The sequence below is a fragment of the Myodes glareolus genome, chromosome 9, assembly GCF_982192425.1.
Source record: "Myodes glareolus chromosome 9, mMyoGla1.1, whole genome shotgun sequence".
Taxonomy (NCBI): domain Eukaryota; kingdom Metazoa; phylum Chordata; class Mammalia; order Rodentia; family Cricetidae; genus Myodes; species Myodes glareolus.
Genome location: NC_142034.1, coordinates 103847804 through 103874873, shown reverse-complemented (window position 1 = coordinate 103874873; position 27070 = coordinate 103847804). Strand labels below are relative to the sequence as shown.

At 44.3% G+C, this 27070-nt stretch overlaps 1 protein-coding gene across 8 annotated transcripts in view; it reads left to right on the top strand.

Annotated features, from left to right (window-relative positions):
• The first annotated feature begins 5076 nt into the window (after window positions 1-5076).
• Window positions 5077-27070, top strand: part of Zc3h7a (zinc finger CCCH-type containing 7A) — a 41421-nt gene continuing 19427 nt past the window's right edge. Inside the window, exons 1-10 of one of the 8 annotated variants that reach the window (XM_085694543.2) lie at window positions 5161-5234; window positions 14722-14846; window positions 18869-18969; window positions 20041-20080; window positions 21956-22153; window positions 24105-24263; window positions 24497-24577; window positions 24667-24705; window positions 26070-26103; window positions 26331-26608. In XM_085694543.2, the coding sequence (XP_085550669.1) occupies window positions 18902-18969; window positions 20041-20080; window positions 21956-22153; window positions 24105-24263; window positions 24497-24577; window positions 24667-24705; window positions 26070-26103; window positions 26331-26608 (897 nt within the window). In that variant the 5' untranslated portion in view covers window positions 5161-5234; window positions 14722-14846; window positions 18869-18901. Of the gene's footprint in view, window positions 5235-5665; window positions 5981-6347; window positions 6492-14721; window positions 14847-18868; window positions 18970-20040; window positions 20081-21162; window positions 21300-21955; window positions 22154-24104; window positions 24264-24496; window positions 24578-24666; window positions 24706-26069; window positions 26104-26330; window positions 26609-27070 lie in introns of those variants that run through there. The other 7 variants (XM_048433214.3, XM_085694547.2, XM_085694542.2 and 4 more) reach the window with 7 other exon arrangements.

Here is a 27070-nt window from a genome sequence, read left to right as displayed (position 1 = left end):
TCTAGGGGTTCTGATCTTCTGAACTCTGAGGCCACCAAGCATGCACCAAGTGTACAAAGGATACACAAACAGCAAAACACTTGTATATAAGACTTTAAAAAAAAAAACAAAAAAACACTTTTTATTTATTTATTTATTTGGCTTGGGTTTTCGGAGACAGGGTTTCTCTGTGCAATGGCTCTAGCTGTCCTGGAACTAGCTTTGTAAACCAGACTAGCCTAAAACTCATATCTGCCTGCATCTGCCTCCCAAGTACTAGGCTTAAAGGTGTATCACCTAGGTTATTTTTTCGTGGGTTTTCTATTTTCCCTTTCTTCCTTTTTCCCTCTCTCCTCTCTCTCCTTTCTCTCTCTCTCTCTCTCTCTCTCTCTCTCTCTCTCTCTCTCTCTCTCTCTCTCTCTTTTGGTGTTGTTTAGAGGGGTTTTGTTTTTGCTTTTCGTTGGTTTTGTTTGCTTGCTATGAGAAAGTGTTTCACCATGTACTGATTCTGGCCTGGAATTCAGCTTCCAAGTTCTAGGATTACAGGCACATGACACCTCATCAGTCTAGTCCACACCCATCTTTGAATTTTATTTCTTGTATTAAGTATAACAAGACACAGCTGGGTGGGTGCACACCTTTCTCCCAGCACTTGGAAGGCCGAGGCAGGCAGATCTCTGTGAGTTCAAGACCAAACTGGTCTACAAATGAGTTCCAGGAAAGGCTCCAAAACTACACAGAGAAACCCTGTCCCAGGGGAGGGGAAAAAAAACACTTGAGGAAGAGGCAATGCTCCGTTCTTACTAGCCTTTCCAGAGTCTTGAATGACCTGCTACCATCTTTAACAATAGCTTTTTTTTTTTTTCCCATGAGATGGGATCTCATCATGCAGCTCTGGCTGTCCTGAAAATTCACCCACTTTTGCTTCAGGAGTAGAGAGATGAAAGGCATGTGCCAACACCTGGCTATGTGGGATCTTTTATTACCACCGAGAACCACAGTGGATCTGTGGGTGTAGCTCAGGAGTAGAGGGCTTCCCTACCATGCGTGAAGCCATTACTTATGTGTGCACCCCACCATCCCACCCGCGTCACTGTAAGAAGTGTTAAACTAGCTTGTGCTTCGAGACAGTTTCTACATAGCCTTGGCTGTCCTGGTACTTGCTGGGAATTCTGAATCTTCCTACCTCAGCCTCCCAAGTGCTGGCTTATGAACACCCCAACCAGGCAGCTCTCCATAACTTTGGGCTGTTTCTCACTGTAATCTCCCCCTCAATCACTGCAGGAAAATAACCACAGTGTACCAACCTCTTCAAATGGATGCGATTAGCAGTCTTCTGCCAAGGGGGAAGCCTGTCTGCTGTCTGTCCTTGAAATGTTCCTGGTGGCAGGCACTAGTCTTCATCATGGGAGTACTGACTCTGACTCTGGGCCTCATTCTCATCGTCTACAGCTCCTCCCATCGAGTGGCTTTCTCTGTTGGAATATGCATGACAGTTGCAAGCTTTATTTTCATTGTACTCACTCGTGTGCAAGTTTTGCCTAACAATGAGAATTTGACAGAAGAACCAGAGTTAGGAAGCAGGTCAGAAAGTTCCTTATACACCTCCCAGACTTCAGTGTTGGCCAGCACCAGAGTGTAACTCTACATTGAACTTATAAAGGTCCCCTGAACCTTTAAATCTGAACATTAAAAATACAAATAAAAATTGCCTTTTAGTAGCCTGTCTCCTAATAAAGCACTAAAGCAAGAATACCCAAAGGTAAAAGCCTTCTGTCTCATTTTGTTCCTGTTCTCTGTGGGACAATAGATTTTTTTCTGAGGAAGCAGTGATTTTTCTACATTCGTGCCATGGGCCCGAATCGTCAGTAGTTGACTCTCTACTCTGTCTCTGTCTCTCTGCCCAGTGAAGGCCTAGCTCTTCCTGGCTCTTTACCTTGACTCCTGCAACTTTAAGCATATGCAAAAGCATATACCCAGACAACTCACTCAAGATTGGCACCTTCTCTATATAAATACAGTCCTGGGCTGGCAAGATGCCTAAACCTGAAATTGACGCCCCCAGGAGTCACATGGTAGAAGGAGAAAACCAACCCCCGCTGTCTGACCACACCCATACCAGTGCCATGTCCCTATATACATAGAAATGGTTTGTTTTGTTTTAATCCTATCCAGTTCTTAGCTATTTCTTCCCATTGGGATCCACTTCCATAGTGTTGTGTATCCTGAGACAAATCTACAGAATGTAAGAGTATTCCACCCCCACACTCTTAGAATCCAGCCTCTGTTGCCCTCATCTTTGTCCATGCCCTCAATGAATCTGTTTCTGTTGTGACAGGGTTATCCAGCCCCTTCTCTTCCCCAACTTTTGTTCACTTTTGTCTGTTACCACAGGGGATCTCCCCTAAAACTACTACAGCGCCCTTGCTGGACAGTGGGGCTTTGTTTTGTTTTTGTATGTGAGTCTTGTGGTTTTGGTTTCTCAAGCAGGGTTTCTCAGTAGTTCCTGATTGTTCTGGAACTCACTATGTAGACCAGGTTGGCCTTGAACCCAAAGATCTGTCTGCCTCTGCCTCTGGAGTGCTAGGTTCAAAGACTTGCACCGCCACCACCTGGCTCCAAACAGATTTTTATACAGAGGGCATCACAGCTCAGCAATCCAAAGTGTATTTTCCCGCTCACTATAAAGCATGGTTCCCCGCCTGTCAGTGCTTTACCAAAGTGCAGATTTCCCACTCTCCAGTGTGCAGGTGCACTCACTGGGTGGGAGCAGCAAGTGCCAGCCTCTCTCACCCCCCACGACGTTCGTCTGAAAATGGAGTGTGCACATTTGGAGAAGAGTGTCAGTGTGCCCACATGCCAGCACAGGAAGAATCCCGTACGGATTCCCACACTCTTTAGAGCTTTTGAGGGCACCAAGTTATCACTCTTGAAAAAAATGACTATCTTAATGACTGAAGAATATAAAATTTGGCTGGCACGGCATAAGAACTGGACATGGTGGTGCAGTCCAGTAATCCCAGCACTTGGGAGACTGAAGCAGTAGGCTGAGAGATCAGATCATCCTTGACTTTGTAGCAAGTTTGATGTTAACTTGGGATGCATAAGGCCCTGACTCAACAATGGAGGGGGAGGGGCTGGAGAGAAGGCTCAGCTGTTAGCTCTACTGCTCTTCCAAAGGACCTGTGTTCAGTCTTCAACACCCGTGCCATGTGAACCAGAGCCTACCACACCCATCATGTCTCCAGAGATGGACCTTACTGGGGAATGGAGGAAATACAGAAAAGACCTAGACACATGGGAAAGGTAGGATCAGGTGGTCGGAGCTCTCTGATGGAGGAACCTTAGTGCCCTGGAAAGTCAGCATGTTCATTGCATATGGCTGAGTAAGGAGGTGGGTTTAGTTCATCTTAGTATGAGGGGACTCTGTGGGCGGGCAGCCTTCAAGCTGTAATTATCCGGGGGTTGAGCTCTATGGCACACACTACCTCTACACACTACCAACGTCAGCACATGGAACCTCACACCCTCAGGGGAGGGGTTTTGTCATTTTTTTCCCGATGAGCCTAAGGGTCATTGACATGGCTAGCTCTTCTCAACAAGACACATTCACTCAGGACTTCACACACTCAGAACTTCCACCATTTTCCATAACAACTATACATTGCTCTGACCCCTTCTTGCCTCCACTGTCACTCCCATACATGTGCACACACATACAGACACACACATACACATAAATAAAAAAAAATAGAATAGGGCCAGACAGAAGCTTGGCAGCTAAGAGTGATTATTGCTCTTCCAGAGGACCATCTGTCCACAGCAACCACGTGGTGGGAGATCACAATCACTTGTAATCACTTTAGATTCAGGGGATCCTGTGCTCTCTTCTGACTCCTGAGGTCAGGGTTTTCTAATGTCAGTTCTCCCCTCCCTCCCCAGGCCCCGTGGCCCTATACCTTGGCATCCCCAGCTTCACAGCCAAACAAGTCCTGAAACTCCCCATCTCCCTCCTCACCCCCTGCTGCTATTACAAGGGCATGCTACCACACCCGGTTTCTTTGGTGCTGGGAATCAAACCCAAGGCTTTGTGCATGCTCTTTGCCCACTGAGCTCCATCCTCAGCTCCTTTCACTTTCTGCTTGTCTCTTCTGCATATCATTATCTGCACAAGAGCATAAAGAAACTTCCTAAAACTGTAAAATAGACTCTGGAATTTCCATTTCAGAGAAGGAACTTCAAATTTCATGTAGTGGTTCACTGGCTTTGAGCTTTCTGCACACACACACACACACACACACACACACACACACACACACACACACTCCTTCCCTGTACCTCGGCTATGCAAGTCCAGCTTCAGAATCTTGGTTCCTCTCCCTCCTGTTTTGAATGGGTGTCATTTCTCAGAATCCTTCCTAGATTCTTTCCCTTTAAAACAGTGCTCTCACACCCTGCTCTAGTTTTTCCATTCTTTGCAGGCTTATAGGTCCCCACTCCCATTCTGCTGTGCCTTGACACAATGCAGGCCCCTATGAGCATCTGGCCATTGAAACACAGGTGAATACAGTGACATCTAAGATGAGACCTGAAGGCCAGGGAGAATGAAACTGACTATATAGTGTTGTCTCTGAGATCCAGTGCATCTTGTTTTCAAGATGATTACAAATAGGGACCGCGTGTAGAGTAGAACTCAACTAACACCCGAGCGCCTGAATAAGTTTATATCACCTCCCAGGGTCCCTATGTCTGTCATTCATTTGAAAGGACATGACCATATAGTTGTTTTCAAGGTGATGCCAACAGTGACGGGGAGCAGAGCATGACGCATGGAATAAGTTATTGCAGGGAACAGATTGCGGGGAGAGTGACACCCTGGTGACCAGAAAAATCTAGGTCGTCTCCCAGTCCCACTCTGGTCTCCAAACTGTGAGGGAGAGGCCGAGGACACTGGGCGCCCTTTCCGCGTAGCCACCGGGGCATCCGCCCATCGCCACCGCTTCCGCAGCCCCGAGGCCCCGACGTGGCGCCTCCAACCCGGGTCTGACGCTGGTGGCGCAGCCAATGGTGGCGTTTGCGGGGTGGCGCGCGAGACCTCCCGCCGCCAGAGGGCGCCGCCCCGAGCGTCGCGGGCTGGCAGCCGCCTCTGGTCGCCCAGGGAAGCTGCCAGGCTGTGAGAGCGAGAGCGGATGAGCGCACGTCCGGGTGTCGCCTCCGAGTCCCCCAGAGTCCGCGTCCCGGGTGCTGCCCCGCAGGTGAGGGAATGGGACGCGTGGGGACCGCGGGGAGGATCGCGCTTTCCTAGTCGCGCGCGCGCCGCCGCCTCGTGCTCACGCGCGGTCGTTAACGGACTCCAGGCGGGGGAGGGGCGCGGGCCCCGGAAGCTGGCTGCCCGGGGATCCTCCGGGGTCGCTAGCGGGGGGCGCGCTGCGGCCCCTGCCTCCGGATAGCTTGGCCGACGTCCGCGCAGTCGCTTTTGGTGGTTTCACATTTCGTTATTTCCGCGTGCTTAGGTGGTCGCGGGGGATCCGGGTTAATAAGTGTCTCGGTTTGGGGGCGCGCACGATGCCTGCCGAGTGCGCGCCTGCTGGTGTCGGGTTCCTGCCAGCGGGTTTTGAGCGCGTCGCACCCGCTTATGGGTGGCAACCGGTTTCCGGGGTTCAGCGGAGGTGCCGGGACTACAAGGGGGTTCTTGGTTTTTCTTTCCCCACCCTTAAAGAATGGAGACCTGTCAGTTCCCATTAGCGGGAATTTCCGGTTAAGGGGTGGTCAGCGCAGGGGTGTGGTCAGGCTGGAAGGTCCTGGCTGGGCCCAAGGGGTGGTGCATTTATTCTGATTGGGTGAATTTATTCCGGGGTTGGGCGTTTTCGGGTACCCAGCTGTTAAGGGATCAAAGAGGGTAAAGGTGTAGAGTATTTAACACGGAGTCTGGTGAAACTAAACCTGTGCTGTCCACTAAGGTGGTTACTGGTGACGTGGGGCCGTCCAGAACTTGAATGCGGTAAGACAAATGAGTTATACTTCTGCCCGCCCCCTCCCCCCCTCGAGTGCCCCGGAACTCACTCTGTATACCAGGCTGGCCTCGGGCTCAGAGATCACCTGCTTCTGCCTCCCGAGTGCTAGGACTAAGGGCGTGAACCACCACCGCCTAGCTCTGGTTTCAATTTTAAAGTCTGATTTGGTAGAAATAACGAAAAAGATCTCCTTGGTAAACTCCTATACTTAAATCAATGTGTGTTAGTAGTGTGTTACTTAGTTAATTGAGGTAATACCTGTTGTTGCCGTGTTAGAGTGAACCACTCTGGCCGATTTCTTTCTACTTTTTCAGTATGGCCATTTGGTAATTTAAAATGGCTTATACGGCTGGCATCGTATTTCGATTGGACAGTGCTCAACGGAGCTTCGTAATGGGGGAGGGGCTGGGAGCCTCTGCCATCTGCTCTTCCTGATTCTCTGGAAGTGGCTGCCTTTCCTAGAGGTTCTCAAGGAATCAAAAGGTTCTTTTCACCCTGGTAAGTTTGGGGTGGTGTTCTTCATCTGTGGATTAAATCCAGTGCTTGGACAGTTTTCTCTGTCGAAATATTTCTCTTTCTGCTCTGTTGGACCAACAGGGTAAGCTTTAGCTGGTAGTCAGATTGAGTTATTGAAGTTGAATATTGTCAATATTTAGAGAGGGGTGTTGTGCAAAGAGTCAGTTGATTTAGTGTCCTCCAGATGAACTGGAACACTTCTTCCCTGCTCTGTGTTCTTGTGACTTTTGGTTAGCGTTCTGTTCAGACCTACAACCCTCTTCCCTTGTTCAGACCTACAACCCTCTTCCCTGTATTTCCCAGATCTACTGCTAACAATGTTCATTGTCAGTTTAAGACCTCGCAGTTGCTAGTAGTGACTGATTTTGAAATCTACTGATTTGAGTGTGTTGAATCCATTTGTAAGTGAAGAAATCAGTTGTTAGACTGTCAATTGTGGAAATAGTTTATTGAATAGGTAGTTAAGAAAAAGGAAACAAAACACACCTCTGCTCTATTACCACAAGTGCTTTAGAGCGAGTTTTCTAGACAGAACACCATGTGAGGAAGCTTTGTCTTCTAGATAGTACCTGGGTGGTATGTTTTGTCCCAGCAAACCCACATTTTTCTCCATAATCTTCAAGTGTGGGCTGTCAGCTGGGTGCTATAGTCTCAGCCACTTGTTATAGCGAAGTGGGAGGAGGCCTTGGATCCCAGGAGTCCCAGAGAAGCCTGGGCAGCAGAATGAGAGCTCATCTCAAACAGTAAACAACAGAGCCATACAAAGAAACTTCCAAGGTATTTACAAACTTCCAAGGTATTTGCAAAGAAAACGTTGTTTGTGCACTCTCTTTCTCCCTCTTTCTGTCTCTTTCCCTCTTCCCCTTTCCCTCTCCCTTCCTCCTCCGTCCGGACACACACACACACACACACACACACACACACATACACACACCATCCACCAGGTAAGCTGGGTCTCAAATGGGTTCGTTAGGCTTTGCTGATAGCAGCAACTTCACATGCTGAGCTGCCTCACCACTCTCTCAAGGCTTTCTAAGAGATTTCACTGATAAAAATTCAAAAAAAGAAAATGAGGTACTCTCAACCTTGCCAGGTTTTGTCCCAATAAGAAATTTATGAATTTGCTTTTTAGTTCTACAAGTTTAATGTATTGTCGAGTTAATTTTGTAACATAATGAACCTTCTGGGCCGTGGAATGGTGAGAGGCAAAAGTTCTATTTCCCCAAGTAAGAGAGGACGACTCGACGATTTTGGAGTGAGGGTTGCTGGGACATGTCTGGTGAAGGCAAGAAATAGCAGTCCTGGGGGGAGTGGGAGGGGGTTGGGAGGGGGGGCGGAAATGGAAACTTTTATAATTTAATAAAATTTACTAAAAAAAAAAAAAAAAAAGAAATAGCAGTCCTTGAGTAGAGGACTTCCTTGAGAATCTGAGGTGACTCATGACTGTGGTGACTGAGGCAGATTATCTCAATGAAATATTTTCTGTTGAATAATCCCAGGATTGTACATGAGGTGTAGGGTTCCCTGTGAGCTGCCTGGCTTGACTGGAGGCTGCTTCCCAAGTTTACAGAATCTGAAATCTCTTGGCAGTTTCAGAGTGAACAGTTCCCATGGGGGAAGGGAGGACTTAGCTCAAATAAGGAGTTACCTTCCTGGTACTGTTTGACATAGCCTCCTCTGGTTTTCAGGAAGGGAGAAGCTGTCTCAGGAAGGGAGAAGCTGTTTAGCAGGGTTTCTCTACCTGGATTGCAGCAGGAAGGGTGTGGCATTTGCCCTCTTGCCCAGGGCCGGATAAGTGAAGGGTCAGCTAGGGTCAGCTAGTGTACACTGTTTCAGGAAAGGCTCTCAGGGACATTACTTGAACCATTTGGTAGTTTTCTGTTTTTCTCTCATGACAGGATTTCTCTGTGTTTATCTCTGACTGTCCTGAAACTTGCTCAGTAGACCAGGCTGGCCTTGAATTCACAGAGATCCGCCTGCCTCTGCCTTGGGAGTGCTGGGATTAAAGACATGTGCCACCACCATCAGCAGATACTTTTAAAGCAAAAATACAGTAATACTGGACTACTTTTTCTTGCACCCCTTAAAAATATCTTTTATTTATATTTGACAATTTCATCTACTATTGTCTTATATCTTGATCATATCCAAGCTTTGCCAGCTCCATAATGGTTTGAACAAGGGCCAACTGGTAGTCCATCTCTTGGTATGTCTTGGAAAGAAAGTTGTTTCACATGAATTTTTTAAAAAGTTTTATTTTATGTATATGGTGCTCTATCTGCATGTATACCTGCATTCCAGAAGAGGACATATTATCCCATTTTAAATGACTGTGAGCCACCATGTGGTTGCTGGGCTGGAAATTGAACTCAGGATCTCTGGAAGAGCTGCCAACACTCTTAACTGCTGAGCCATCTCTCCAGCTTCCCCTACATGAAGTATTTGTGTCTAATGTTCTGGCCAAGCCTTGTCCACGGAGGTTTTCTTGTGAATGGCTCCTCATCTTGAGTGAAGATGCTTTAAATGATTCCCATGAGCCTGTCTGTGTGTACGTATGTGTGCATGAGCATGTTTATTCCGTGAAATGTCCACCTGTGTCTAAGCCTAGACTACCAGAGGCAGGTGCTGGTCCTCCAGAAGCCTGGGGCACTTGGTGTAGAATAGTGAACTTCACAGGCATCAGGCTGGCTTCAGAATCTAGCTCTGTGGTCTGGGGCCAGTTCTCTGTCCAGGGTCACATCTTTGTACCCCCCAGCACCTGTCTCTTAGTGCACTGAGAGCAGATGTCTTACTACAGGGAAGCTCTTGGCACAGCGTGGCAGCAGAGGTTGTCAGCCTCTGGCTCTGTCTCAGTGTGCTATAGTAACACCTCACTGCTCTTGGGCCGCTCATGGGAGCTGATTTCTCCCCATGCTGTGAAAGGTGAGAGGTACTAATTTCACTATACTGGCTTTGTACTAGACTGAATGATGTCACTTAACAGATGCTGATTGAACAGGGAGTAAGAATGGGACTTCAGGATGCTTTCTCCCTCCTCAGGAGATAACAAATTTTTAAACAGCTGATCTCTGAAAGAGGATATTTTAGCTTATTAGAGTTTGGTTAATGAAACTAATTCCTACTTATCTGAGTTTCCTGTTTGGACGTGTACTGCTGAAAGCCCTCCCTCAGTTTCTTCTAACCAAGGAGATGTGTTGATGTAGGAAATGCACTGTTGCTCCTTGGGGTATCCCGTGTGGTTGTAGGTTTTTGTGAACACATGTATTTTCTCACTCTTGTGCTTTAATCCCTGTCTTGTTGCAATGAGTGTTTGCAACAGTAATTTCCTGTTTGGATTCCTCTCCCTACCTTCCACCCCAGACTGGGTTTCTCTTTGTAGCCTTGGCTATCCTACAACTGCTTTATAGACTAGGCTGGCCTTGAACTCACAGAGATCCACCTGCCTCAGCCTCCCAAATTCTGGGATTAAAGGTGTGCACCACCACCACCCAGCTCCCTCCCTTCTGTTGCTTATTTCTTTAATTGCTTGTTTTGAGACAGGGTCTCCTGTAGCCCAGACTAGCCTGGAACTCACCACTTTTCTGCCTGTCTCCCTGGTGCTGGGATTCAGATGTGTGCCACCGGGTCCAACTCATTTTACTTTGTCTTTGAAACATTTCTAAAGAGTTCTGATGTAACTGATCTCTGGACTTTTCGTGAAATATTCTCTTTACACTTGGCTACTTTGTTCATCTTCCATCCAGCTATTTAGTGAACTAGTTCCGTATGTTCATAGAGTCAGGACCAAGAGACAACAAAGTTCCTATTTAAGTGACCAGTAGAATTAGAGGTCAAGACAGGCATTGTGGCAATTTAAGGTGATAAGTTAAGGTCTGGTCCCAAAATGTGTCATTTAAGCCAAGACTCTAGGATGAAAAGGAACCAGCTCTGTGGAGGACTGGAATATACACTGTGGACAGAGAAAGCAGCAAGTACTATGTCTATAAGTATAGAGTACTTAAGCCAGTCTCATAACCCACAAAAAACCTATTTGGCCTTGAGGAGGACCGTGTGCTGGGAGTGGGAAGGTAGGCTCTTTTAGTATAGCAAGGAAGTAGGTTTTCTTTTAAATGTCTTGGGAAGGCACTAATGGACTTTCTCAGAAGTAAAGTACAGTAATGAACTTGGGGCTTTGTTTTGTTTTGTTTTTTTTGAGATGTGGTCTTTTTTAAAGCCCAGACTGACTTTGAACTCTTGATGCTCTTGTCTCCAGAATAGCTTGGATTGCAGGAGTGTGTCACACTCTGCTCCTAAATTGTATTATTCCAAGAGCCTCCCTTTAGTGTCCTGTGGGAGGTAGGCGGGGAAAAGGACAGTGAAGAGCATGTGCTGCACATGCCTTGTTCTCATGGCGTCTTTGGTGGGCTTTGAGGGTTGGTAGGGTGTGGAATCATGAATGTAGAAATTCATGTCTACACTTGAATTTCTGAATTGAGGAACTGGATAGGTTTGGGAAGAGAATTTACAGTTAATAGGGCCAGTTAATTAATTTAATTACCTCAGCAGTTAAGAGCACTTGTTGCCCTTGTAGAGGACCCAGATTTGGTTCTCAGCATCCACTTGGTGACTCACAACTGTCTGTAACTCCAGGTCCAAGGGATCCCATGCTCTCTTCTGACCCCCAAGGGCACCAAACATGCATATAGTATACATAGATACAGGCAAAACACTTATGCACATAAAAAAATTAAATTTACAATTAGAGTAATCAATAAAAGTATCAACAGCCCTAACATTTTGTTTATGGAAAAAGATGAGCTGGGCAGTGGTAGCACTCGCCTTTAATCCAGCCCTGGAGAGGCAGAGGCAGGCCTCTGTGAGTTTAAGGTCTACAAGAGCTAGTTCCATGACAGGCACCAAAGCTATGCAGAGAAACCCTGTCTAAAAAAACCAAAAACAGAAACAGGAAAACAAAAAGTAGGGCTGGAGAGATGGCTCAGCGGTTAAGAGCACTGGCTGTTAGAGTACCCTGGTTCAACTCCCAGCACCCACCCACATGGCAGCTCACACCTGTCTGTAACTCCAGTTCCAGGGAAACCCAACACCCTCACACAGACATACACACAGGCAAAACACCAATAAACAAAAGAAAAAGAAAACAGAAAATGACCATGATGTGTTGGTGTGGACTGGATGGAGGGTTTTTTGTTATTGTTGTTTGTTTGATTGTTTTGGTTTTGGTTTTTCGAGACAGGGTAATAGCCCTAGCTATCCTGGAACTAGCTCTGTAGACCAGACTGGCCTCGAACTCACAGAGATCTGCTTGCCTCGGCCCTCTGAGTGCTGGAATTAAAGGTCACCTCCTCCTGGCTAGATGGAGTTTTTACTAAATGTTTGAATAGTGTTATTTGGCACACATATGCCCTTTATTCTACAAAAGATGCTGACACATTCATGAGATGCCCTTTGGCCAGTAAATTTGCAAGATTGTTAACAGCAGGGTGTGCACACCAGGACTTGGATATGTTTTAGTACAGCCTAATTATGGATCCTTGTGTATAGTATGTGGAGATAAATGTAGAATGCTCTGAGATTTGGTGCTTAGTGGAAAAAGCCAAGTGCAGAACATGCTAATCGCCTTAGTTTGCATAACAACAACAACAACAACAACAAAATGCACAATTTTCTTTCAAGACAGGGTTTCTCTGTGTAGCTTTTGCTGTCCTGGAACTCGTTCTGTAGACCAGCCTGGTCTCAAACCCACAGAGATCTGCCTGTCTTTGCCTCCTGAGTTATGGATTAAAGACATGCACCACCACTGCCTGGCCACAAAATGGTTATTATTTTCAGAAATAATTATAGACTCACAGGAAATCACAAAGGGAAAGCAGAGTCCCATGAACCTTCTACCTTTCTCCTTCTGGTGACAAACATGTTACAAGCAGGAAAAGGCCATGGGTGTAAGACTATTTTTCATACATACTGTACTGTGTTGGTGTACAAAGGAGTTCCATAATAGTCCGGAATGGAATATAACAAATGTTTGTTTATTTAGGGATAAACTCACAAAAAGAGTAGCAATCCAACTGTGTATGCTGGGAACTGGAACTGAATCCAGCAGTCAGGAATCTCGTGCACATTTTTTAACTGCATTTATAGTACATGAGACCTCACCCAAAGTGGGTTGATGTCTTAAAGGCTATTGTCTAAAGGAATTCCAACAGCACTTTCCCCTTTTGTCTAAATAAGAGAGTCTAAGCCCAATACAAAACTATATACAATAAGAACAAATATCAAGTATTGTCCAGGGAAAGAAGGGGCAAAAATATATAAAAATTAGAATTACAACCAGCATGAACAGCATCAAACAACATATGCCAAATGTTTCAATAGTTATCCTATCCTAAGCATCATGCAGTATATTTCTGGGGCTTTGTTTAACATATCCTTTATAGTTCAATTTGATCTTTCTAAACTGCCTGACCTGTAGGATTGTTAAGTATTCCTGTAATATGCTTTATATTATAATAAACAAAAAACGGTTTCATTTTCTTAGAGATATATGCTGGGCCATTATCTGTCTTTATTTGTGCAGGTATACCCACGATGGCTATGATTTCTAGTAAATATGTGATTACTGAATCAGCCTTTTCCCAACTCAAAGCAGTTGCCCATTGAAAACCTGAATAGGTGTCAATGATATGGTGTACATATTTTAATTTTCCAAATTCTGTGAAATGGAACACATCCATCTGCCAGATTTCATTCCTTTGAGTACCGTTTGGGTTACTCCCTGCAGGTAGTGGTGTTTGGTTATAGAAAGAGCAAGTAAGACTTTTCTTTATAATCTCCTTAGCTTGCTGCCATGTAATAGAAAAGTTCTTTTTTAAACCTTTGCTATTGACATTTTTTTAAATGAAACTCTGAAGCCTTCTGCACATTTTCAATCAATAATTGATCAGTTTCTGCATTACCTTGTGCTAGAGGACCTGACAGACCTATATGGGATCAGATGTGTGTTATGTATATGGGACAAAACCTATTCCTGATTATATCTTGAACCTAAATAAATAATGAAGTCAATTCTGTATCATATGGTATAAATTCAGTGGTTTCAATATATACAAAACAACCTTTTCTACTTATTACGAATCAGGAAATAGCCTTTAAGATATGGGCCCACTTTGGGCGTGGTCTCATGTACTATAAATGCAGACAAAAAGTATGTGCAGGCCTCTGGATCCTGGATTCGGTTCCATTTCCCAGCACATGCAGAGGACTGCAGATTACTACTCTTTCTGTAAGTTTATCTCTAAATAAATAAATCTTTGTTATACTCCATTCAGGACTATTGTGGAACTCTTTTGTGCACCAACAAATTGGTGCCCAACGTGGGGCTGTGTCTTAAAGGCTACTGGCTGAAGGAGTTCCCACAGAAGTACTGACTGTCCGTTATGAGTCATTGTGCTTGTGTGTGCACATGTGATGTGTACTGTGTGCTCTGTTATCTAGAGGTGCTGGTTCATAACTAGCACCCTAAGCCGAGACAAATGAGACAAAGAAGGTTTTTGGTTTTCCTTTGAGACAGAGTTTCATGTAGCCCAGGCTAGTCCTGAACTCACCTGTGTAGCTAAGGATGGCTGAAGTTCCTGATCTTTCTGCCTTCTCCTGGATACTAGGATTATAGGCATGTGCCACTAGGTCTGGTTTAGATAAAGGGTTTTCTATAGGGTATCTTTGGCAGTACACTCAGAGCCTGGGGAATGCAGATGGGACAGTGTTGTTGGGAAGGAGAATTCCTTTTTACTATCATAGTACCTTGTAAATAACCTAAGACATCTGAGTGACACCCGAGTTGAACTGTCAGAGGCAGAGAACCATCAGAAGTGGGGGGGCCTAGCTGGGAGTCCTTAACATCTGGGCTTAGCTAGAGGTCCTCCTAGAGGACAGTAAGGAGAGATCTGGGTAAGGCCAGGTAAAGGTAGACCTTCCCGCGGTGAAGAGAGAATGGCAGTGAGGCAGGGACAAGCTAGTAAGGGCCATGGTGGAAGGTGAGGAAGAAGTATCCTGGAGTGACAAACCAGGCCGTGCAGCTTTTGCTTTGTGTGAGAGGAGTGATTAGATTTTCTTACAAGAAGTTTCTTACTTACCTGGCAGGGAGCTACCATGATCAAGAAGGTGTTTTCACCTGGGGTGTGCTGACTTTTTTTTTTTTTTATTTCCCCAAATGCAGGAAACGCAACTGCATAATTTGAGCAGTGGGGATTGCATTTGTGTTCTCCCCTATACAGAAAAAAATATTCTCATCTGGACGTCCCAGCCCTCGGGGGCAGAGGCAGGTGGATCTCTGAGTTCAAGGTCAGTCGGATTTACAAAGTGAGTTTCAGGACAGCCGGGGCTACAGAAAATCAAAACCAACCAGACAGGCAGACAAAAAAAACCTGAGGCCATATTTTGACAGGATTGAAGAGCAAAGTAAGCTGGGTTTAGTTGTCATAGTGTGGAGTAATACTCAGGGACTCTACAGGTAAATACATAATAAAACCACAAACCAAAAATAAGGGATAAACTAAAACAGTTTTCTTTAAAAGTGGAGGTGGGAGGGGTGCTGGAGAGATGGCTTAGTGGTTAAGAGCACTGACTGCTCTTCAAGAGTCCCTGAGTTCAATTCCCAGCAACCACATGGTGGCTCACAGCCATCTATAATGTAGACCTGGCACCACCTTCTGGCATGTGGGCACACATGGAAGGAATGATGTACACATAATAAAAATAAAATCTTTTAAAAAAAAAGTGGAGGTGGGAGGTGGAGTTATTTTCTAAGTTAAGTTAAATCTGGTGGAGCAGTGTCTGCATAGTTTGGGTGGGGTTGGCACGAGCTTGACTCCGTAAGCAAGGGCCTAAGAGAACGGCTGGATTGGTATAGTCTGTGTTTTATTTTTTATTTTTATTTTTCGAGATAGGGTTTCTCTGTAGCTTTGGAGCCTGTCCTGGAACTCACTCTGTAGACCAGGCTGGCCTCAAACTCACAGAGATCTGCCTGCCTCTGCCTCCCGAGTTAAAGGTGTGAACCACTATGTCTTTCTTCCTAACACACATAGGCCATCTTGGGCTACACAGTGAGATCCTGTCTCAGAGAAGGGATGCGTGCGTGCGTGCGTGCGTGCGTGTAGATGATACCGTGCAGGAATGGTTCTTTCCTAGTTTTCTGGGATCAGACTCACAATGTTAGTGGTGATGGCAAATTTCACTGAGTCATTTCATTGTCCTTCTGACTTAAATTTGTCAGAGTGAGTTGGTGTTAAGCTAGGAAAGTTAGGTTGCTAAAGATGGACAGATGTGATAAATATTGAAAAATATTATTTGTAGAATCTAGGTAGTGCATGGTCTTCATTGTAGAAAATGTCTACAATAAACTTGTAATTCTTCATCAGGATTTTGATAAAAACAAAAAAACATTGAAATGCTATTACACTGTTGTTTAGATTATTTAATTTATTTTATGTGTATAAGTATTTTTCTGGCATGTATGTCTGTTTACCATGTGAGTGCCTAGTGTCCATGGAAATCAGAAGAGTGTGTTAGATTGCTTGGAACTGGAGTTACAGACAGTTGTGAGTTGCCATGTAGGCTTCCTTAATGACTGAGCCATCTCTGTAGTCCCTCACACTGTGTTTAAATATAACCTGATGTACTGAAATTGTGGGTATTTGGGGATGGGGGATTTATTTCAGTAGTAGAGTCTGCCAAGGGTATGTGAGGGCCTTGGTTCAGTTCTCTAGGATGACAACCAAACAATCTTTTGAGCGGGGCACGTAATTCCTCCAGCATCTAGGAGATGGAAGCAGGAAGATCAAGAGTTCAAGGCCAACCTGGTCCACCTCTGGAGTTCCAATTCAGTCAGAGTTACAAAGGGAGACTTTATCTCAGAAAGACAAAGCTATGACATCTGAGGCTCTGGCCTCAGTTTTAAAGAGGATTTATTTACTTACTTACTTACTTACGTATTTGTTTGTTGTTTGTTTTTGAGACAGGGTTCTTCTGTGTAGTCCTGGCTGTACTGTAACTCTTTCTGTAGACCAGATCGGTCTCAAACTCACAAAGATCCACCTGCTTCTGCCTCCCAAGGGCAGGTGTGCACCACCATGCCTACTTAATTTCCTTCTAATCATATGCTTGTATTTTTAACTCTTTGCCCTGTGCCCTTTGTAAGAGGTCAGAGTTCAAAGTGTTCCAGCACTTTCTAGGGAAATAATCCTAAGACTATTAACCTGACCAATTATCATTACCCAGGAACCCAGCCTCTACCTCCACCCCCGAGAGACAGGGTCTCTCTCTATAGCCCTGGTTGTTCTGAAACTTGCTCTGTAGACTAGACTGTCCTCACAGGGATCTCCCTGCCTCTTTCTTCCAAGTGCTAGGATTAAAGGCATGTGCCACCACTGCCCAGTGCACCAAGTATTACCAACATGAACCATCTTGCCTGCTTCTTGTCTACCTTTTTTTCTTTTGATTTTTTGAGACAGGGTTTCTCTGTATAGCTTTGGATCCTGTCTTGGAACTTGCTTTGTAGACCAGGCTGGCCACAAACTGCCTCTGCCTCCCGAGTGCTGGGATTAAAGGTGTGTGCCAGCACTACCCGGCCAGTGCTCTTAACCACTGAGCCATCTTTCTAGTTCTCAGTGTTATGGATTTTTAAAAACTCATTCTGGAAATTTTCAAAGACATAAAAGTAAATTCTTGTACTTACTACCCATAGTTAACTTTCTGCCTTTTCCTGATTCCCCTTCTCATAAGATGGAGGAGTATTTGATTTTCACTTATTTTTAGTTTTTAGTTTTTTGAGACAGGGTATAACCTAGGTGTCCTGGAATTCGCTCTGTGATTAAAGGTGTATGTCACTACACCTGGGGAATATGTGAAAGAAGTAGTAGATGTCTTTTCTGAGTGTCACCTTTGTAGTATCAAATACAAATGCTTCATGCCAGTCAGCCTTTGGGTATCCAGTTCATATCTCTGAAAATGACATTACAGTGGCAAGCAGTCGAGGACTAGAACATTTTAGCTGCCTGCTTGAGGTGTGGGGTGCCTACTGTCTCCATTCTGAACACATGAATTATGTGCTAAGATACCTTGTTCATTGAAGGTATCAGTTCTCAGCCAGGGTGTGTGTGTGGGTGATTGGGTGCCCCTCTGCCCCCCACCCCTCTGGGATGTTTGGTAATATCTGGAGATATCTTTGATCGTCACACCTGGTAGCTAGAGAGATTACTAAGCTCCAACAGTAGAGGACACTGCGCAAATGAGCAGCTATCAGATGCTGAGACTGGGACTCTAGAGTGGGGATCAGGGAATCCATTTTTTGTTTTGTTTTGTTTTGGTATTTCGAGACAGGGTTTCTCTGTAGCTTTGGAGCTTGTCCTGGAAGTAGCTCTGTAGACCAGGCTGGCCTCGAACTCAAAGAGATCCACCTTTCTCTGCTTCCCGAGTGCTGGGATTAAAGGCACCACCTGGAAGGGAATCCATATTTTAAACTGTATGTGTGTGAGTGTTTTGCCCATATATGTCTGTGTACCACATGCTTGTAGTGCCTGGGAAGAGATAAGAAAAAGGTGTCAGATTCCTTGGAACCGGAGCCTCAGATGGTTAGGAACTGTCAGTGTGCATGCTAGGGATTGAAGAGTCCTGGAAGAAGAACCAATTCTCTTACCCACTTCTCCGAGGTTCTGTTTAAGTTACTGGGAACTTCTCAATGAAGGTTGGTCAGAGGGATGGGTAGCAGTGGCATGAAGTCACTGTGGAAATCTGTCCATACTGTTGTAGAGTTAACTTACTAGGATATCAGGTTCCCTCTGATCCAGGCGGATGTAATGGGCGGAGGTAAAGTTTTCATTTCTGGAGATCTTCCAGAAGTTAAACAAGGCTGAGATTGTTCTTGTTGCAGCTCATGCATGTGGGTTTACAGGGAAAAAACAAAACCTGTGTGAGGAAGGGAGATGCCTTTGAATGGAGACATTTAGGAGGGACATCCAGGGTGTCCTTAAGCAGCCTGAAAATGGCATGCTGTGGACACATTGGAGGGACCCCAAAGAAAAGGGACTGACAGCTCCTCAGTGTCCAGGGATTATGGAGATGGGTGTGTTTTGTGGTCTGAATGAGAGCTTAGAGTCATGGAATTTTTTTGTTTGTTTTTTATTTTTGCAAGACAGGGTATTCTCTGTAGCCTTGACTGTTCTAGAACTCCTTTGTAGACCAGGCTGGCCTGGAACTCACAGAGATCTGCTTGCCTCTGCCTCCTGACTGCTTAGAGTTCTGGATGTTTAGTGGGGAATGCAGAATTGCTGACAGATACAGTAATTTTGTGCCTTGTTTCTTTGCAGATTGCTCAATTAGCAAGTGGATGTGCGGGTAACATGTCCAGTGTGTCCGAGGAGAGAAGGAAAAGGCAGCACAGCATTAAGGAAGGTCTACAGTTCATCCAGTAAGAACTTGGCCCCTCATGGCCCCCTGCTGTGCTTATCCAGTGACCACCCCTGTACTATGTATGAAGTCCACACATGTGGAAAATCGGAGATCTCTTGGGTTTTTCCAGGCTTGTGTTGTTCTGTTTTGAAGTAGAATCACTGTAGCTCAAGAAAACCTCAAGCTCCTAGCAGTCCTCCTGCTTCAATCCCAGAAGTAGTGGATTATAAGCATGAACCCATCCCTAACATACTGGGAACTGTCAGTGTTCAGGTTGGGTTGGAAAGAACATTTTCATTTGAGTACTTTTTTTCCCTTTTCTTTTTGGATATTATTTTTGTTGTTGTTGTTTTTCAAGACAGGGTTTCTCTGTAGCCCTAGCTGTCCTGCAACTCACTCTGTAGACCAGACTGGCCTTGGATTTGGAGATCTGCCTCCCTCTGTTTTCGATGTGCTGGGATTAAAGGCATGCGCCCCCTTTTGGATATTCTTAAACTTTTTTTAAAAAATATTTTTATATTTTTAGGGCTACAGCCCTGTTGTTGTAGCCCCTTCCCCCAAATTAGACTTAAGAATTGGGATGTATTTCCATAAGAAGCATTAAACATCTGAAATGAACTTCTGCAACACAGAAGGCTTTGGCTGTCGGGCTTTGCTGTTAGGAACAGCATCAGTGGCAGACAGCTTTTGTTCAGGGACAGAAGGGTTTCTGGTCCTGTTGGGGAAGAGACATATCTTAGCACTTGTAATAGGAATTCTGCATTCAGAAGCCAGAAGAGAGTATTGGATCTTTGAGCTGCCATGTGGTTATTGGGAACTGAAATCAGGGTCCTCTGCAAGAGCAGCAAATACTTTTAACTACCAGGCATCTCTCTAGCCCCTAAAAAGCACAGTTTAAGATAACTTCTGGCTGAGTAATGCTGATAGGGAGCCTGTCAGGGTGCAGCATTCTTGTAATCCCAGCATGTGGGATGTGGAGATGGGCTGATCTCAGTGAGTTCCATGTCCATCACGGGTACTGTCTCAGAACAAATGAACAAGACTTCCAGTAGATCTTGGTAATTACAATGGATTTGTTTCTTCTTCTCAGGTCTCCACTGTCATATCCGGGGACCCAGGAGCAATATGCGGTAATGACTTGGGGAAGAGCTGTGGATAGTCACAGTAATTTAAGAATTATAATCTGCAACAGGGTTTAATAAACTCTGGCCTGGTGTGTCACAGCTGACCTGACCAGCTGCCCTCTTTCACAAATAAAGCTTTATCAGAATACTGCAACTGCAGCCATTTGTTTATGTATTCTCTGTGGCATTTTTGTGACATAGGACAGAACTTAAATGTCCCACAGTGCTTTAAATGCTCACTTTTTGGCATTCATAGGAAAAGCTTGCCAATCTCTTCTATATAGAACAGCCTTTGGGACATTTTTGAGACAGTTGTCCTGTATTTTCTTTCCTGTGTTAGTGTGTTCTGAGTTAGTGTGGATTTTGAGCCCTCTGTCAATACTATTTCATCAATTATACGTGGGGTGGAATTGAACAGAGAATGTGGATGTCATCATTTTCATCTTGATAAATCTTGACAGCACTGAAGGAGGGTTGTCTAGAGAATGGGAGGGAAGAGCTGGGTTGAATTGGCCAAGCACAGGCCATTGCTTCTCATCTCTGTGTGTCTGCAAGGGTCCACATTCCTCCTTCCCCTGTGTTCAGCTCCTCTTCCTCCCTATTGTCATGAGGGGAGTCTTAAGTCTTTGGCCGAAATATCTGGAAAATCCTTTTGTTCTCACGCATGTGGAGCTGGGCCCACAGAGGTTGTGTGACACATCATAAGCCACATCAGGTCTTGATGCCTGGTTGTTCCTTAACAGTCTGGGCATTTTATTTTTTTTTATGATTTATTTATCTTTTATTTTATTAGTGTGAAAGTGTCAGATCCCCTGGAACTGGGTTTCCAGACAGTTGTGAGCTGCCATGTGGGTGCTGGGAATTGAACCCGGGTCCTCTGAAAGAGCAGTCAGTGCCCTTAACCACTGAGCCATTTCTCCAGCCCCCAGTTTGGGCAATTTAAATGTGTGCATATTAGGACCAGAAATGTTATCTGATCTTGTGATAGAAAAGGCCTCTTAGAATAGGAAGGCATTTTTTTGTACATATCGAAAAATAGGTATAGTCACTTAGTAAGCAAATTACTTAGCCTCATCTCCTTCCCATAGATCAGGAAACAATCTAAGGAAATAGCTTTTAAAAGAAGAAATACAGAGCCAGAGAGATGGCTCAGCATGGAAAGGCACCAGGCACCAAGTCTAATGACCTGAATTTCTTCCATGAGTCCTGCACGGCAGAAGGAGAGGTCTGACTCTCTCAAATTCTTTGACCCCTCCCATTCACAGTGGCATGCATAGAACTACTCCTCCTAGTGCCCACAAGGGACAAAATGTTTTTAAAGATGAAATGTAAAATGATCTGTTAAAAATGTGGAAAGGTTTGACTGTTTTGGTAAAGACATGAAAATACTAAAGGGTACTGTGCGTGTGTACATACCTACATGCACACGCTCCCTAGTGTGCTGCATAGCAGCTCATGAAAGTGTTTGTTACTATTGCCTTATCAGAAAGACTTAAAAGAAAGTCAAAGAATTAAACCAAAGCTGGGTGTGGTGGCTCATACCTGTAATCTCAGCTCTTGAGAAGCAGAGGCAGGAGGATGGCAACAAATTTGAAGCCATAAATGTAAAATGTACTCTTTTGACAGAGGACTTGCGCCAAGTGTCTATTACCTGCACAGAATCAGAGATGCATACAGTACACTTAAAAAGTAATTTTGACCCTGTTTTTTCTGATAGGGAGAGTGTATTTTTTCTTGCAGACATAGGCAAGATGAACTTCCTAGCAAGGCAACAGTGACAGGCTTTCCTACAGCAGTGCTCTCTGAGGTTTTAGGCATAAACATGATATTTACTTCTGTCTTACCTTGTTCTGGCTTCAAGAAGTAATTTTCTCTTTTTAGGTGTATTTGCATGCTCTCGTGAGAAATCTTTTTAATGAAGGAAATGATACTTACCGGGAATGTGATTGGAGTAGCTCTCTAAGTCAGTACTCGGAAGCTTTGAGTATAGCTGATTATGCAAAGTCTGAAGAAATTTTAATTCCTAAAGAAATCATTGAAAAACTTCATATAAATCGTATTGCCTGCTATTCTAATATGGTGAGTTGGAAGTTTTCAAATTAATTCTAGAGCATTTTCTTCAGTGCTGTAATATATTAATAAGAAGCTATTTTCCTAAGTTTTGCCCTGGCCTAGGTGTGGAGCCTAGCCCCTATGCTTTTAAGACCATAGCACGATACTAGGCTTGTACCCCTGAGCTGCACTTGGCCCTCTAGCACTGTACATTTGTACTCATGGGTGGCTAATGTTGCTTTCTGTAATATGTCCCTGGTTAATAAGCTATTTGAGAGCTACTTACATTTTACTTTTAAAATTGACATGTCAGCAGTGGAAGTTTGTGGGTGTCATGTGGTGTTCAGTGATGTGTGTGCACTATATAGTGTTTAGATCAGGGAAAGAACATTTGTTTTTAGTGTAAGCATGGGCAATCCCTTTTTTTTCTTCTATTTTTAAATTTTCTTTTTACAGAGAATAGTTGCTATATCTCTGTAGTCTTGGAGGACTTCCAGCCAAGAGCAATCTCTTGCAAGATAAATTTATAGTATTTTTATCGCTGTTGACTTTTTTTTAAGATTTATTTTATGTAAGGCCGGGTGGTGGTGGTGCACGCCTTTAATCCCAGCACTTGGGAGGCAGAGGCAGACGGATCTCTGTGAGTTCGAGTCCAGCCTGGTCTACAAGAGCTAGTTCCAGCACAGGCACCAAAAACTACAGAGAAACCCTGTCTCAAAAATCAAAAAAAGATTTATTTTATGTATATTAGTGCTCTATCTGCATGTACACCTTTATGACAGAAGAGAGCATCAGGTCCCACTATAGATGGTTGTGAGCCACCATGTGGGTGCTGGGAATTGAACTCAGGACCTCTGGAAGAGCAGTCAGTCCTCTTAACCGCTGAGCCATCTCTTTAGCCCCCCCCCCCCCCCCCCGTTTTTTTAAATAAGAAGTTTTGTTTTATTCCTTACACGGCTGAGATTGGAATATAGGGCCTGCACATGCTAGGCAAGCACTCCCCCGTTGAGCTCCCCCCAGCCTCTTTCCAAGCACACTGCTGAGCAGTGGTGGCGCACACCTTTGATCCCAGTATTTGGGAGGAAGAGGCAGGTGGATCTCTGTGAGCTTGAGGCCAGCCAGGGTTACACAGTAAAACCTTGCCTAAAAAAAAGAAACAAAAAATGTGTGTGTATACGTATACACATTTTATATACATACATACATTCATACATACAGATCACACTATCATTACTGTAGTCACCCACTTTGTTTATTATAGAACAGAGAGAATGAGAGTGTAGCAGTCAGAGGGCAGCTTTGGGTCATCATGGTTACCTGGTGAGACATCTCACTAACCCCCCACATGACTTTAAAAATGTATTTTTTAGATTTATTTTGTTTTATGTTTTACCAGCATGCATGTACGTGTACCATGTGTATATGTGTTTGAGTGTTTTGCCTATGTCTGTGCACTGCCATGTTTGCATGGTGCCTGTGTAGACAGAGGAGGATGTCAGATCCCCTGAGATTGGAATTATAGGCAATTGTGAGCCTCCATGTGGACATTGGGAATTGAACCTGAGTCCTCTAGAAGGGTGCCAGTACTCTTAACTGCGGTCCCTCTCCCCAGCCTCCACATTTGACATCTTTCTTTAATGGATTTAAAAAGCAGTGCTGGTAGTGAGGGAAATGGGGTAGATTATGACACTGGAGTCCCAGAAGCTTTTTTCCTTGGAGACATAGGGCTCTCTGACCAAGTACTCATATTTGTCTGATACAGGATAGGAAGTACATAGATATTCATGATAATTTCCCACTTTTATTTATGTGGAACATCCTAACAAAATTACGGAAATGAAAAATAACATTGTGAACTTTGAATTTAAGTTGAGAGTCATAGAATGTAGTCACACATTTGTTCTCATGTCTGAAACAGGCATCAGAATGAGGTATTAATTGTGTGACTCTGGCTTTCTCTTTCGGCCTTTCCCACCAGGGTTTCCATGATAAAGTTTTGGAAGATTGTAATGCTGTCCTCAGTATTAATGCCAGTAACTGCAAGGCTCTGTATCGGAAATCTAAGGCTTTGAGTGACTTAGGGCGCTACAAAGAGGCCTATGATGCTGTAGCTAAGTGCTCCTTAGCAGTGCCTCAGGTATGTAATGGACTCTTCAGCTCATTGGTTTGCATTAAATATTTTACTGCTCTTGTATGGAGAAATGGCATGTGAAAGAATCAGGATTTCCTGCAGCCGTCAGCCTGCTCTAGTCCAGTGTGATACCCAATATACCCAATAAACCAGTTTCTAGCTGGGAAACATCACAGCCCTGTTTGCTTGTTCAGTGCAGATACATTCATGAATGTTGGCTTTTTTTTTTTTTTTTTTAGGATGAACATGTAATAAAACTAACTCAAGAATTAGCTCAGAAATTGGGATTTAAAATAAGGAAAGCATATGTTAGAGCTGAGGTAAGTCAGACTTCTCTCAGGGCTTTTTCATTTGGTTTTATAATCTTGAGTCAGTTCTGTTTTGAAATTGCATTTTCATTTTATTTCAGCTCTCATTGAAGCCAGTTCCAGGAGATGGGGCTACCAAGGTAGGGTTATTATCTCTGCAAGAATCGTGCTTCTGAGAAAAGGAGGGCCGGCAGGCTTAGCAGCTGTGCTTTTGTAGTTTAGTGTGTGTTTCTGTGATGCCTCAGACATGAAACTGGCCATGGCTTCCTGTCACTTTTTGTTTTTTAATTTTTATTTAATTTTTTTTTCTTCCTGTCACTTTAGAGAACAAAACAATTCAAGTACTGTACTTTAATCTGAGCCAGCTTTCCCGCAGGCCACTGGAGCATGTGACAGGATGTTAACAGTTGCTCAGTTTTCTTTGAAAATCATAGATCAAAGCCAGATACTAGTTTTGAGAGACATTAGGGTTTAAAAAGGAAATTAGCCACAGAAAAAAAGACAGGAGCACTTGGTGCTCTTCAGAGGACCAGGACCCAGGTGGCTCCCGGCGCCCATACAGTGGTTCCCATATCAGTAACTGCACTTCCAGGGTGTCCTGATGTTATCTTGTGACCTTCCAGGATACCAAGCACTCATGTGGTATACATACCTACACACCACAAGCAGAACACAGATAACATTGAAATGAATAAATCTAATTAAGAAAAAACTTCTCAGGAATGGCTAATAGATTTGTTTGTCTCAGGTTTCAGAAGGCAGAGGCAGGAGGATCCCTGTGAGTTCAAGACCAACCTGGTCTACATAGAATGCCAGACCAGTCAGCACTACAGAGAAAACTGTGTCTCTCTCTCTTTTTTAAAACTTTCAAGTCTTAACGGTTGTTGGGATGGCACTAGTCATTGTGAGGGGCTGGTGGACAGTGATTGGATTAGTCCCTGTACTCATCTAAATATCCTTTGAGAAATGCATGTCTGCTAGAAGTGCACTCTTGTGATCCCAAGAGTGTAAGGTGAACAAGGACAACATAGATCTGTCTTCAAAAGAAAATAAAGCCCTGTCTGATGATGCCTGGTAATCCCAGATAGGGAGGCAGGGGGACCAGAAGGTCTGATGATGCCTGGTAATCCCAGATAGGGAGGCAGGGGGACTGGAAGTTTAAGGTCATCCTTAGCTATATCCTGAGATTAAGACTATCCTGGGCTACAAGAGTTTGTTTCAAGAGAAGAAGCAAGGCATGGTGGTGTATACCTTTTAATCCCAGCACTTGGGAGGCAGAGGCAGCTGGATCTCTGTGAGTTCTAGGCCAACCAGGGCTACATAATGAGATCCTGTTTCAAAATAACAAAAAGAGTAGGAGATAAGTGGTTTGAATGTTCTTTTGATTTCTCGTATCTTAGTTAAATGTCTTTGCAAGTCTACATCAGTCTTCTAAGGCAAGTTTTACTGGCTGCTTTAGAGTTTAGAATCCTGAAAACATGATCACTCTTGGCTTAATTTCCAGGCTGTGAACGATTCTGTGGAAGATATTGAGCCAGGTACGTTTTCACTTGTCATCTTAATCCTCTGAAATATGCCTGCAGTTTTCCAGTTTTGGAGTGTGTTTGTTATATAGTATTGTCAAGTGTGAGTGCTGTGGGATGGAAGCGAGACTGACTGCTTTCTTATTTTCACCTAGCCTGCATACTGTCTGTTACTGGCCATTAACACTCCTGTTTTGTAAATACAGTGGCTTGGAGTGAGTAAATTTCTATGTATATTGCAGATTTATTAACCCCAAGGCAAGAAGCACTTCCAGTTGTCTCCCTTCCTATGTCCAGTTTTCCTCATGACATTGGGAGTGAGCTGGCCTCAGTTCCTGTTATGCCTGTAACTTCTGTTTTGCAAGTGGATGAGAGCCCACTGCCATCCACAGTGTTTGCAAATGGAGGGAAGATCCCCTTTATGCTGCCAGACACCTTTGTAGATGATGGAGACATTGTCCTTGGGGATGACATAGATGATCTCCTTGATTCTGCCCCAGAAACAAATGATGCTGTCATGGTGAGTTTCACTGTTTAGTTTCCTATTTAATTCCCTTTTTAAAAAGTGTGGGTGGTGGTATATATGTGTGCACGTGCACATGTATACGTGAGACGTGTTTGTAACATGTGGAAACCTGTTCCTGTGGAAACCAGAAGAGGGTATCAGATCCTGTATTGTTGGAGTTACAGGCAATTGCAAGCCACCCATATGGAAACAGAACTCAAGTCTTTGGAAGAGAAGTGATCTTAACTGCTGAGCCATCTCTCCTGCTTGGTTTAGTTTCTTCTCTTTCTTTTAAAATTTTCATTTATTTTTATACTTTTTTTTTTTTTTTGAGACAGGGTTTCTCAAAAGTGTAGCTTTTTGAGCCTGTCCTGGAACTCACTCTGTAGACCAGACTGGCCTTGAATTCACAGAAATCCGCCTGTCTCTGCCTCCCTAATGCTGGGATTAAAGGCTTGTGCCATCACCACCACCCGG